Consider the following 14,771-nt stretch of genomic DNA (forward strand, 5'->3'; position numbering starts at 1 on the left):
CTAACATAGTCTCTCTTTCTTTTTATCGTTCAAATGAGATAAGCTTTTCCTTTGCCCTTTTGTTAGCTCTTTTTTCCTTTCTTCAGCTCTTCTTCACCGACGCTCATCATCTTTGTTATTGAAGGTCCAGCTCTTCTTCAACTGCGCTCAACACAGCTTTCCACTACAATGGAAGCTCCTTGCAAAACTGATTCCTTTGGGACGAGTTCGGGAACCTCGAACGAATTCCCTCACCGTGACCCTGTGATTTTGGTATGATCGACATTTTTTCCTCTTGCTTGTCAATTTTTTTTCTCCTTCCGTTTCGTCGCTCCTCTTCTGCTTTGGTTGTTCTTCTTCTACGGAAAATTTCACGTCGTGGCTGTGGTTTAGCTTGATTTCAAGCCCTCTCAAAGACGAAATCCGTTCTGGAGGGTTTTGATTCTGGTGCTGATTGGAGTTTCATCAGTGGTTTCGATCTTGTTTATTGCCTTTAGTGGCGACTTAAGAATGTATTAGCTGTTAGTTTGTGGAAGGTTGTGTCTGTGTTCAATCGAAGCACCCATTGTTGGAAGAGACCACCGCCTAACGTCTATAGTGCAAGCAGACCGCGATTGAACGGCATTGCAGCAAACTGTGACTGGTCTTTAAGTTCTTTAAAAGGAATTTTTCCTATTTTGTAAAATTTGTTAGTTCAAATGCTATTCATGAGATTGAAATTATTTTCCAAATGAAATCTAAAAACTAGAATTCGTTTTTGATCACATATCACCAAACAAATAAAAATTAACTAGTTTTTTAGAAATGATTTCTTGGAAAGCACTTTCCTTTATCATGAAGTTATCCTCAAAACAAACGCACCCCTAATTTTGTCTCACTCTTTCTATTTTGCTCGTTCACATTCCATGTCATTATGCACTCGACATGGTCACATCTGCATCTCACATTTCACGTGTAATGCCTTACTTAGACGAGAGATGGAGTATGATCCAGCTCGATCCACGTGGGTCAAGCTCCAAATGAAATATCTAAAGTAATCGGACAAACCGACCGATCATTTATCGTCATAGATATCATTGATTCAAGTGGGATGTGAACTCTTGGGTCACTCTCTCTTCCATCACATCGGATCTCATACGCTCTTTGAAGGGATTTTTCTTCGACCAATGTTAAGTTATTAGTCAAGTTGTGATGTGAGACGAGTGGATCACAATTCACAAAGAAGTATCTTTCTTTATTGATGATCGTTGGTTGGTTTACTAGTCAAAGTCATCTAATGAGACCGGGGGGTTGCAAATAGAGGGCCACGCATATCAGATGTACGGTGTACAAGTTGTGATGTGAGACGAGTGGATCACAATTCACAAAGAAGTATCTTTCTTTATTGATGATCGTTGGTTTACTAGTCAAAATCATCTAATGAGAGCGCGGGGGGGGTGGTGTTGGCGGTGGTGCAAAAGAACGAAGCTTCCTAGTCAATTCATATATCTGAGTTATTGAAGCAAAGACAAAAGAAGTTTTAATTTGGAAACCAAAATGAAGTAGGCTATCCAACAGCTTGTTCCGTGAATTCGTGTTTTACTTTTGTTCTGCACATTAAGTTCAAACTTTCGAGTGCAAATCCGACAATCAATGATATTCCATGGTAATGTAAAAAAAAAACTCTGCTTTCTGTTACTGTAGTTTCACTACTTTCCTAATCATTTCTCCGCACTTTCACTTTTTTTAATCAATTCCTACTAATTACAAGATAAAATATACGCACACTTGGTCTGACATGCCCCAAAGATAAACACAAGGGACAAGCGATTGCAACATGCTACTCTGATTATTACAACTGTCCGGCGGTTTCAAGCAGCTAGATTTCTTGGCCTCATCCTTGGCCAACTGCTCTGTCCGAGGCCTTCCTTGTGCCTGGAATATGTGGCTGGTCATGATCTTGGTGCACGAACGAAGTGCAACTGCACAATTGTAGCTTGAGTGGACATTGGCTCATGCGGACCTTGGCTAGCGCATGACTCAGGCAAGAAGGTGAAACGCACACTGGGGGCTTAGTGCTCGTGACCAGGTCATGTGCACTAGCTGGGTCCGTGACTTGGCCCCGCATGTGGCCATGCCTTGGCCGTAACCCGAGCCATGTCCTAGTGAGTGAGCTCGTGAACCAGCCCCTTGTCATTAGGATCACCCAAGAGCAGCAACCCGTGCTTCACCCAAAGCTTGCGATTTCCGTTTGCATCGACCGTTCCTTCCTCAATGCCATCCATTCATGCTCGATCATTGGTTGCCTTTCTCACGCACGCTTAGTCCCTGCTGGTGATCCGTGCTTGGCATGAGTTCAAAGCCGCAGCCCGTGCCAATGCTCTGATTCAAGGGTCTAATAATAGGCCACTCAAAGGATACAATATCTTTTGATCACTCAAGAACCCTAGGAATCTGCCAAAAGGGACACAGAGAAAAACAAAGAGAAGATAACAAGATAACTCCCGAAAAGAAATTTTATTAAGGGAAAAAACTATAAAAAAATCTCAAACTATGCCCACTGTAACACATTTACCCTAAACTTTTTTTTGTGACACCAACAATTCCAAGTTTGTACCTGTGTGAAACATTTACCCTCCGTCAAGGTTCCGTCAACGAACACCATTAAAAATCTGCTAATATAGACACCGAAAAGCAAACAGTGGCACCCACGTAGCTTAAGTGAAATAAAACTGATGTTATATTGACTGAAAAATCATCTGACGGAACTTTGACAGAGGATAAATGTGTCACAGACGTACAAGTTTTGGGTTTTTTTATGTCACAAGAAAATTTTTTTAAGATAAATGCATCTCGATGGGCATGATTTGGAGTTTTTGATATCACAAAAAAAAAATCATGTAAATGTATCACAATGGACATAGTTTGAGGTTTTTGGTAGCTTTTTTCCTTTTATTAAATAACTCAATCCTCTTGTCTTGCAATGAAATACTCAAAAGTACTTATTGCTATCACATTGTAATTCTATTATGTAACTTCCAAGTAAGGCGAAGATAACTAATCTAAAATACGCAATTCAAATAAAAAACATTATAATCAAATTCCTAATCTAGGATAGAATAATCCTAAATAAATTGAAATCATAACTTACAAACCAAGAAGGTATAATGCCCTCAGATTTACTAAATTATGCTAGGAAAAATATTAGAATTCTACTGAATACTAATTCTATAATAGGACATCAATTGGGCAAAATATCTTCAGCAAATCTCCATGCTCTCCTCATTGCCCCCCGTGTTACACATGATCCAGCTGACGTGGTAGTCAAAGAATACTAGAGTGTGATGTATTAGGATTCGCCGCACAATCACAAAGAAAATAGAGAGTAAAAAGCGAGAAAGAGAATTTGAGACGCAAGGTTTTATTCTGATTTACCCTTAAACTAGAGTTACGTTCAGCTGAGGATTCCACTATAATTAACACATCGCACCTCTTTGTTACATCTCTCAATTACAAAAGAAATAGAACATATATAGGAAATAATTTGATTCAAAATAGGAAACCTCTTTCTAGGGACCCCCATGCTATCTAGTTGTTGGGGAGTATGAACCACACCCCAACATGACGCAGATTACATATTTCCTACATAGACACCTACATTGATAGCGAATGGGTAGGAGAATGAAAAAATAACAGAAATAATGTATTCCCTTCACAATCCGTGCTCATGAAATGGTGTTCGCATAGGCAATAATTACTCCACGTCATGCTTCGGCACCCTCTAATGGCTAAGTCAGTTGGATTCGATCGGATTTTGTGCCGGAGGGACTAGTTTAGACAATTTTGTAATAGTACAAGGAGGACTTGACCAGAAAAATTAAAAGTACAAAAACTTGATTAGAAAAGTTGTGAAAGTATAGAAACGAAATGTAGAATGTTTCCCGATAGTATATCCCACACCTCCAAGAGAGAGATTAAATATCAAATTCCATGGCCCACAGGACAGCTAATTAATTAACTCGTGGATGTGCTTTGGTGATACTGTCAGTTTCAATCTTGCTGTTGCATTGAAGATGACCAATGACTCGGTTGTTGACTTCATTTGTCCACTACGGTTCTATAAATGCCTAGGGCATACATGGTTCATTTGCTAACACATTCGCGCCTCTAGAAACAAGAATACCTGTCATGGCATCATCTCAAAAGCAACTCTCAGTTCCATTCGAGGTACTTTATCTTCTTCTCGTGCTCGTGCATAATATACCTTGCCTTGCTTCATCCCAAAGCTCCGTTGCTGGTGTAACTAACGAAACAAAAGACAAGGAAATGGAGGCCCTCCTGAAATGGAAATCTAAGCTCGACAAGGAGAGTCGCTCTATCTTGTCTTCATGGAATGAAAGCAGCCCTTGTTCTTGGCTTGGAATCGCTTGTGATCCTTCTGGGAGCATCATCAGCTTGAACCTTTCGAGTTCTGCCATATGGGGCACGCTGTACCATCTCAATTTCTCCCAATTGCCCAGCTTGGTCACCCTTAAGCTTTCCAACAACTCACTCTACGGGAACATCCCTTCAAGTATTGGTAATCTTTCCAAGCTCACTTATCTGGATTTGTCACGAAATCGTCTTTTTGGACATGTCCCTGCTCAACTTGCATCACTTGGATTGTTACAAGTTCTAGAGATATCACATAATAATTTGACCGGTCCAATTCCTAATCACATAGGTAGTCTGAGCAACTTGTCTGGCTTACATCTTTCGGATAATAAGCTTTCTGGTTTCATCCCTAAAGAAATAGGAATGCTCAAATCTGTCAAATTTCTGATGTTAATGAACAATCGCATCACTGGTCCTATTCCTTCTTCGATAGGAAACATGAGCAGCTTGATAAAGATGTGGCTTTTCGATAATCAACTTGTTGGGGCCATTCCAGAGGAAATAGGAATGTTGGGGTCTCTTAGTGAACTTGATTTATCAACCAATTCTCTCAATGGCTCCATCCCTATAACTTTAGGAAATCTGAGTAATTTAGCATTTCTATACTTCTATCGAAACCAACTTTCCGGTCCCATACCTTCAGAAATTGGAGGAATGAGATCCCTCATACATTTTCAGCTGCTGAATAACGATCTAACAGGTTCGATCCCATCATCCATAGGAAACTTAAGCAATTTGAATTTCCTTTTCCTTCACAAAAATAAATTGTCTGGTCCTATTCCAAAAGAACTGGGGATGCTCAGCTCTCTCTCTGTTCTCATGCTCTACGACAACAGTCTCTCTGGCTCGATTCCTTATACTATAGGTAATTTGAGCAAACTTGAGATATTGGCCCTAGCCCAAAATGAGTTGTCTGGCTCGATTCCGAAGGAGATAGGAAAATTGCAACTCCTCACAGCTCTGCATCTATTTGAGAATAACCTAGAAGGCTATGTTCCCATCAAGATTAGTAATCTCACATCACTCTCAACCTTTGAAGTATCAAATAACAAGCTTGTTGGTCGACTGCCACCAGATATATGCCATGGTCAAGTTCTTGTATGGCTTACTGCTTCTGACAATCATTTCACAGGAGCAATTCCACGGAGCTTAAAAAATTGTACAAGGTTGTATAGAGTTAGGCTCCAGAACAACCAGTTAAAGGGAAGTATTACTGATGCTCTTGGCATATATCCCAACTTGGATTACCTTGAGTTGAGCAACAATGAACTTCGTGGAGAGCTTCCGTCCACATTGGGTGAATGGAGCAATTTGACAAGCCTGAAAATCTCCAATAACAATTTATCGGGTGAGATACCATCTGATCTTGGAAAGATGACTCAATTGCATATATTAGACCTCTCCTCAAATAATCTGTTTGGGGAAATTCCAAAGGAACTCGAAATGCTATCGTCTCTGCTAGAGCTTTCGCTGGATGGAAATCATCTTTCAGGCTACATTCCTAGAGAAATCGGAACACTTTCCAATCTACAGAGGATTAACATCGCAGGAAACAACCTGAGTGGCTTGATTCCTGGACATCTTGGGCACTGTGTGAACCTTCAATATTTAAATTTTAGTGGAAATAATCTTGATATGAGTATTCCTATGGAGATTGGAAACCTGCGCTCTCTTCAAAATCTCGATTTGAGCCAAAATTTCCTTGCGGGAGAGATACCTGGACAACTTGGGCTATTGTACAAATTGGAAATACTCAATCTCTCACACAATCACCTCTCAGGTTCAATTCCGTCGACCTTTGATGATATGGCAAGCTTGACATCCATCGACATATCTTATAATGAGTTAGAGGGTCCTTTACCAAACATTTTAGCCTTTCGTAATGCTACAATTGAAGTTGTGAGAGGGAACAAAGGCCTGTGTGGAGTTATTGCTAGTCTAGACCCCTGTACAACAACAATGTCGAAAGGCAAAAACAAACACAAAAAGCTGCTGCTAATTTTGATTCCTACTTTAGGTTGCCTACTGCTTCTTGTTGTGGGAGCTTCCAGTATTTTATGCCGAAGGGTAAGGAAAACAGAAGCTAGTTCGGTTGATGGAAGTAATGAAAACCCGTGGGCAATATGGAGCTTTGATGGAAGAATGGTTTATAAGAACATTATTGAAGCCACGGAGGAGTTTGATGTCAAATATTGCATCGGTGTGGGAGGACAAGGGTGTGTTTACAAGGCCCAGTTGCAAACAGGTGAGATTGTTGCTGTAAAGAAACTTAAGGAAGCACCGAACGTAAAAATGGCTAGTCGAAAAGCATTCGAAAGGGAGATTCATGCTTTGACTAGTGCTCGACATCGAAATATCGTCAACCTATATGGCTTTTGCTCGAGTTCTCGACATTCATTTTTGGTGTATGAGTTTTTGGAATCTGGCAGCTTGAAGGATGTATTGAGCAACGATCAGAGGATAACAACATTTGACTGGAATAAGAGAGTGAAAGTTGTGAAAGGCGTGGCTTGTGCTTTGTCCTACATGCACCATGAATGCTCACCTCCTATAATTCATCGAGACATATCGAGTAAGAACATTTTACTGGATGAACAATATGAAGCTCACGTCTCTGATTTTGGCACGGCTAAGGTTCTAAAGCCTTATTCATCGAATTGGACTTCCTTTGCAGGCACCTTTGGATATGCAGCTCCGGGTAAGTTGGTTTCTTCAACATTTCACCCCACTTCATTATATAGATAGGATAATGCTAATACAAAATTCTCGTCCTAACCACCTTGCTTTAAATTTCAAAATACCAAAGACAAAATCCAAAGCTACTCATAGATTTGAATTCAAAATTGATTAGTTGAGATTCAGGCCACCAATTAGTAAAGTGAAACTTTTTCCTAAAGAAATGAAAATTTTAAAATCCCATTGGGATCTAAAGAATGTATTGATTTATACTTAAAAATATAAATTTCAGTAGCCTCTTCATTAAAAGGAGTGAAGTAGAATTTCCCTATGTTGATAAATAATCGAAAAGAGTCGCTTAAATACCCAACACCACAACACCCCCTCCCCCTCAATAAAAATAAAAAAAGAAAAAACTTGTTCTACTAAGCACCAATGGCACGTAGTGATACTTTTTTAATTGACAAAATCATTTAGATTTACGAAGCATGATTATTGTATAAAAGCTAGACAAAATTTACTCTTTTCTCTATGTAGAACTCGCATACACAATGGAAGTGAACGAGAAATGCGATATTTATAGCTTTGGAGTGACGACATTAGAAGTAATCATGGGAAGACATCCGGGCGATCTCATATCATCTCTTGCGTCCTTGCCTTCATCATCATCGAGCAATTCAATAGCTTCTTGTTCACTAAAAGAAGTTTTAGATCAAAGAATTCCAAACCCGGAAGGTAATGTGCTAGGGGAAGTGGCTTTCGTGACAAAGATGGCCTTTTCATGCGTAAGTCCCAAACCAGACCATCGTCCAAGCATGCAACAACTTTCTCGAACGATATCGGCGCATGGCTTGATCATGCCAACCGCACCAGAGGGCATCAAATTGGAAGAATTAGTTGATCCTACATGCTTCATTTATTGAGATATTTGGGTATTTCTGTTGTAGCCCGGATAGCAAGCTGTCTCCCATACTTTGTTTAGCTTTGTCGATTTCATTATCTATATTTGCAATGGTACATTAATTACTCAAAAACACTTGGGAATTACTGTCATTTGCAATTTTAACCCGGTAGAGATGGGCTACAGTTGCGACGTCCGATCCTTAAGAATGGTTTAAAAGATAACAAGATCATGATATTTCTTGTATTTATTACATTTACTTGTTACGATTCTTCGCACACTAACGCGAATCAATTTGGCTTGTCATTTAGAATTGTAAGCACTAACGCCAGAAAATGTGACTAGCTCAAAAGGTGCTTGAGCACAAATGGGATAAGCTGGCATCTAGTTTTATGAAGTTTCCTCGAATTCTTTTATTTGAATCCGTACCGACATCACAAACTAAAGAAAAATCCAATGCAAATCAGAGTATGATTTGCTTAGATCAAATTACCTGCGTAACTTTATATTCTTCGCCAGGAGAGAACATAGTTTAGTATGAATATTTTTAGGGATAAGTGTTAAAAAAAATTAAACTTGTCGTGGATGTGCAATTGAATTCTAAAACTTTCAAAATGCGAGATCAAATCCCAGAATTTGTCAAATTAGTGTAATCTAAAATCTGCATTAGCTCCGTCTAATTTCCCTCATGGAAAATGCTGACGTGACATTTTTCTATATTATCTAAATAAATATGGTGCTGTATGAGCCACATCAGGATAAAAATTTAAAAAAAAAATTAAGAAAAAGGAATAAAAAATTTAGAAGAAAAGAAAAAAAAGGATAAAAGAAGAAAACAACGAAAAATTAACCAAAGTGCATATCGAGGATTTAGTTGGGGGGGCGGACCTGCTTCATGGGCAAGTGTAAGTTGACCGTTGAGGGCCCGTGGACCTCGCCTGACCCTCCCGGAGAAGTTGGGGGGCGATGGCACCGGCCCTTCAACCACCTCTTGTAGAGTGTGTTTCCCCTTTTTACCTTTCGTCCTTCTTCAAACTTTTTAATCTTTTCTTAATCAAAATCAACATCGTGTTGGTCATTGTTGCACTATTCATTAATATAATGGCCATGTAGGAAAGAGAGGTAATATAGAGAATCACATCAACATTATTTGTTGGCCAAATTAGAGAAATTAGCATAATTTAATTGCATCAATTTCACAAGGTTTATATCTTAATTACATTTTTTGAAAGTTTTATGACCCAATTACATTTTCATAACAAGTTTTAGAACTTCTGACATACTTATCCCTCATTTTTACGTCCATTACCATTGAAAGTGCCCAAGCCAGCCCGAAAGAAAACATGGGCGGGCCAAGGCCCCCAACAAGCCACCTTTTTCTTAAAGTTGCATTTAAAAATAAATAAATAAAATAGATTGATTAAAGTCCCTGCTTATATTGAGTTTGCTCTGTTTCCGGACTTTTAAGTCACTTACAATTTATCTAATGTCACCAAGAGGTGCAAAATGAAATGGAAAATTGATTTAGATTAGGGAATTTTAATGATTGGAAAAGTTAATATGAATCCAAACATGCTTGCCCGAGGAACTACGAGCAACTCTCAAATAGTTGCTCGGGCTTCCTGCTTGCATGTATTGAGAAAAAGGGAAAACTAACTAGTCCAACAAAGCTCCGATCGGCCGATATAAAAATATTAATTGATGGCAAAACTAGCATAAATTTTTAGGCCAGATCAGGGAATAGTTCATCCGAGTCCACAGTCATTACGAAATGTTTAGTTCGAGCCATAGCTACACTGCATTACCCACGACCCGAATGTGTGAGGTTAATGAACCAATCACTAGAGGCCCATCATGATGCTAATAGTTAAGAGTCTCTTCACACGAAATATATCGTGGTTAGGTAATTCACTACGAGCCGATCAAAAGTTTGCTCGTACATGAATCAAACCATCCTGGTGGTTTGTCAAGAAGAAAACTACCCGACATGACTTATCACCTGTATACCGTCTCTCCTCAGCCATACCCGTCGGGAATCAAACATGAATAACGGTCAGATCAGCATGGCACACCATGTAAGACATTCAGAAGAGAACCAAGTCTAAGTCATTGTGGAATACTTCAGCACAAAGTGGGATCAATAAAAACAGTCCAGACTTTTCTTGTGTGCGCGGGCATAAGAAAAGTCCTCCGGTATTGTTCTTGAGTTCCACATCCAACAACTCAATCAGCATAACAACCAGGTCCCTAATGGTGAGTTCTTTGTTGAGTGCGTACTCATATTTATACGAATTTATCGAGCAATGTGGAATTCGTATTCTACAATAATGCCGTTCGTGTATGAAATAAAGCTACATTACATGAATCGATCAATGAAATGAGGGACCCAGAGATGCAAAACCAATGTTCATGCCAAAAGACCCAAAATTCGAAAAGGAAAAAAAAGAGCTATACTGATCAAAACAAGCTCTTGATGCCCACCGGACGCCATATACATGATAGGAGCCATTGCAGTCATAAATAAGATTAATAATCACTGTCTTGTCTGCACGGCTTTAATTTTTCTCAATTTTTTTCCATGGGTTGTTTCAAGTGATATACTTATATATTCAGATCGGTTGATTGCCAAGCAGTGTAAGTTTTTGAGAGAAAATGATTTGTCTAACCTGATATCATGACAAATGTTATGGTTGCAGGCTTCGACGCTCCTTATTTTATCTTTTTACTCTTTCTAGTTTGCTTGTTTTCTTAATTTCACATCTTGGGTTTCACATTTAACGCCCTACTTAGTACTCACAGTGTTCGACCGTTTTCTAATAGCTTTAAAATGTGGGGAAAAATGCTGGTTTAACTTATGGAGTGAAAGTCCTCGTTAGTAATTTGGAATAGATAGTTGAGTGGGCCAAGAAGAATGGAATTTGATGGTTTAGTCCTCCTTTGACGTCAACTGTCCTTCCACAGGGGCAAGTTGTCCGGCCGCCTTCAAGAACAAAATATCTTTGGCCACTTGACAAACCAAATATCGAGCCGACGTTAAAAAGGCCAGATTGAAAGAACAAGAAAATAGCTTTTGATTAACCCGATTGCGCCTATAACACCTAAAAATTATTATTTTTCTTGATGATGGCTTCTGTGTTTATGATAACGATCTCTATATAAAAACAGAGACAAAATATAACTCTAAACACCCATCATTATTTGTTTAATTTCATGCTTTCTCAGCAGTGAATTCATAATTTATTAGTGCAGGTTGAGATTGTATTTCAGCAACATTAAGTTTTCAGCGTTGTTAACTTACATCCCAGTCCTTACTTTAAAGAAGACTCGATGAGTCTTTGCAAATAGAGGGTCACGCAGATCAGACGTGCATATCACAATTCACGAGAAGTATATTTCTTTGTTAATAATTATTGGTTTACTAGTCAAAGTCATCTGATGAGAGCGAGATTTGAGAGGGACGGTAGTTCGAAAGAACGAAGTTTGCTAGTCTACTGAAAAATATGAGTGTTAAAACCAGTAGACAAAAGAAGTTTTAATTCGGAAACTAAAACGGAGTAAGGCTATTCAACAACTTGTTCCATGTCAATAGGCATGCGGCCCTGCTATTGAAGGGATTGGAGAAGTGGGGACGCTAGTATCACATATGCGAGTTGACGTACATCCCAGTCCTTACTCTAAAGAAGACTTGATGAGTCTTTGCAAATAGAGGGTCACGCATACCAGACAAGTAGATCACAATTCACGAGAAGTATATTTCTTTGTTAATAATTATTGGTTTACTAGTCAAAGTCATCTGATGAGAGCGAGCTTTGAGAGGGACGGTAGTTCGAAAGAACGAAGCTTGCTAGTCTACTGAAAAATATGAGTGTTAAAACCAAAAGACAAAAGAAGTTTTAATTTGGAAACTAAAACGAAGTAAGACTATTCAACAACTTGTTCCGTGTCAATAGGCATGCGGCCCTACTGTTAAAAGGATTGGAGAGGTGGGGACGCTAGTATCACAAATGCGGATTGACTTACATCCCAGTCCTTACTCTAAAGAAGACTCTATCAGTCTTTGCAAATAGAGGGCCACGCATACCAGATGTGTGGATCACAATTTTCGAGAAGTATATTTATTTGTTAATAATCGTTGGTTTACTAGTCAAAGTCATCTTGTGAGAGCGAGATTGAGAGGGACAGTAGTCCGAAAGAACGAAGCTTGCTAGTCTATTGAAAAGTCTGAGTTATAAAACCAAAAGACAAAAGAAGTTTTAATTCGGAAACCAAAACGAAGTAAGACTATTCAACAACTTGTTCCGTGTCAATAGGCATGTGGCCCTACTAGTAAAGGGATTGGAAAGGTGGGGGCGCTAGTATCACAGATGTGGAGTTCAACTCTCGCCTCTGCAAGAGGCAGAGCAGAAAGTCAGAGAGAAATGAGAGTTAGAAATGGGATAGACCAAAAAAAAATACAACTTATTTCGTGATTTCATGTTTTACTTTTATACCTCAAATGAAATTCAAACTGCCGAGTGCAAATCCGAAAGTCTAAAAAAAATTTGAATGTATTTTTTCAGCTCCAAGTGAACGAGTCTTAAACTCAAAAGGACTTCCTTTGAAGAAAAAAGTTGAGAATATAGATGATATTTCATGGTAATATAGAAAAAAGCTTTACTTTTTGTGGCGATCCCTTCACTACTTTTTTTTAACCAAATCTCTGCACTTTCATTTTTTCTAATCAATTCCCGATAATACAAAAAATTTTAATTAAGTCCCTCAGTTACGATGATGCCAAGATGTATGGAACATCAAATAAAATAATATCTTTAATAGCAAATAATAGCAAATAACGTCGAGATGCGTTGAATGGATAATTAAAGAAAAAGGGTTTTCTGATCTTGTCTAGGTTAAGGACCCCAGTTCGGAGGATACAGGAAAAAAGAGACTAATCAATGTAGGTTCCATTAACCGAATCACCACCTTGGTAGGCGTCACGGGGCAGAATTTTAGCCACCAAATTTTCAGCCCAGTGTTGTCGGCAAGCATCTCGCCTTGACTTGACCAGGCCACAAACCATTAAGCAAAAAGCAAACACGATGGCGAACTGAATCCCACGGGTCAAGCCACACACGGCACATTCCGACACGAGCATGCACGTCCCAAGCCTTCCCTTTGGTCACGTTCATAGCACCCTTCCACAAAATCCAGGTCACGATGCCCCTGGTCACACGCCAGATTGCACCTGTGACTGGTCCACAAATACTTGGTCAATCACGGCTAAGTGTCTGTCCACACTGGGAATTTGTCCAGTTTTGATGCAGTGTTCAGCGAATAATTCAAGCAAAACCTTACTTAGAGAGAAAAATCTCGAAATTCAATATTGATGATAATAATGTTATCTCTTCAAAACAAACCCTAAACACCCTTTTATAGGGGTTAAACCTAATTACAATAGGAAACCCAATCATAATAGGAAAATTACCTAATCTGAATTGGAAACTTAATCATAATAGGAAAGTTACATAATTTGAATTGGAAACCTAATCATAATAGGAAATCTAATCATAATAAGAAAGTTAATATGCATCAAATAGCAAGATTACAAAAACGACCCTTAAAATTAACTCATAAAAAAATACTAAAATAATAGGAAAAAACCATCTAATCGCATCACCGTTTCGCTTTCCGTTTGGATTTCTGTTTGTCCAATCGGTCCAGAAATGCACCACTAATAAATTCTGCATCATTCTCCTCCACTTGAAAAGAACTCGTCCTCGAGTTAAAATCAGGATCTGGATATAACGACTCTGTGGACTCATGAAACGGTGACAAATCAGCAACATTAAAAGTGTTGGATATGTCCATGCTATGTGGAAGGTCTATAACATAAGCATTATCGTTGATCTTCTTGCTGACAGCGTAAGGTCCATACTTCTTGTGCTGTAATTTACTGTAAGATCCAACTGATAATCGCTCTTTACGAAGAAAAACCATGACTTGATCACCTATCGCAAACACCTGCTTTCGCTTGTGTTTATCTGCTCCAGCTTTATACTTATGATTAGCTTCCTCTAATTTCTGTTTGACTTCATGATGCTCTTCCACAATCTGTTTAGCCATATGATCCGCTGCTACACTTTTATTCGCTTGCTTAGGCAACTGTACCAAATCCAGAGTATGCTGAGATGCCTTTGTATAAATAACGGAAAAAGGCGACCTGCCAATAGAACTATGAACTGCATTATTATAAGCAAACTCTGCTTGTGATAAAGCAACATCCCATTACTTCGGCTTATCTCCACAAATGCTTTGAATCAAGTTTCCCAGAGTTCTATTAACCACCTTTGTTTGCCCATCAGTCTGCAGGTAAGCTGTGCTACTGAAATTCAAAGATGAATCAAACAACTTCCACAAAGTCCGCCAAAAATGCCCCAGAAATTTGCTATCCCTATATGAGGTAATAGACTTGGGCACACCATGCAATCGAATCACTTCCTTAAAGAATAATCTAGCCACACTTACTGCATCAGAAGTCTTCCTACAAGGAATAAAGTGCGCCATCTTGGAAAATCTGTCAACCACAACGAAAACAGAATCCGCGCCTCTTTGTGTCTGTGGTAAACCAAGCACAAAATCCATGGACAGATCTTCCCATATATTGTTAGGAACAGGTAAAGGCATATAGAGACATGTATTCTTAGATTGACCCTTAGCAGTCTGGCAAACATAACACTTTTGTACGTACCTACTGACATCTCGACGCAACTGGAGCCAGTAAAATCGCTCCCGGACTGCAGCAATAGTTTTATCACGGCCTAGA

General features: G+C 39.0%; 2 protein-coding genes across 2 annotated transcripts; both read left to right on the top strand.

Annotated features, from left to right (window-relative positions):
* The first annotated feature begins 4,146 nt into the window (after positions 1-4,146).
* LOC130138209 (probable leucine-rich repeat receptor-like protein kinase At1g35710) lies at positions 4,147-5,756 on the top strand. Its single transcript, XM_056311619.1, has 2 exons — positions 4,147-5,689; positions 5,746-5,756. Exons 1-2 carry the CDS (start codon positions 4,147-4,149, stop codon positions 5,754-5,756), a joined length of 1,554 nt encoding a protein of 517 aa, XP_056167594.1.
* On the top strand, positions 5,369-7,991 carry LOC115676314 (MDIS1-interacting receptor like kinase 2-like). The gene is made up of 2 exons (XM_030599196.2): positions 5,369-7,090; positions 7,606-7,991. The coding sequence occupies exons 1-2, from the start codon at positions 5,767-5,769 to the stop codon at positions 7,989-7,991; spliced, it is 1,710 nt and encodes a 569-aa protein (XP_030455056.2). The 5' UTR covers positions 5,369-5,766.
* Positions 7,992-14,771: the final 6,780 nt, after the last annotated feature.

Source organism: Syzygium oleosum, unplaced genomic scaffold (assembly GCF_021117445.2).
Source record: "Syzygium oleosum isolate NSW1041296 unplaced genomic scaffold, Sole_v2.1 Sole_v2.05, whole genome shotgun sequence".
Lineage (NCBI taxonomy): Eukaryota > Viridiplantae > Streptophyta > Magnoliopsida > Myrtales > Myrtaceae > Syzygium > Syzygium oleosum.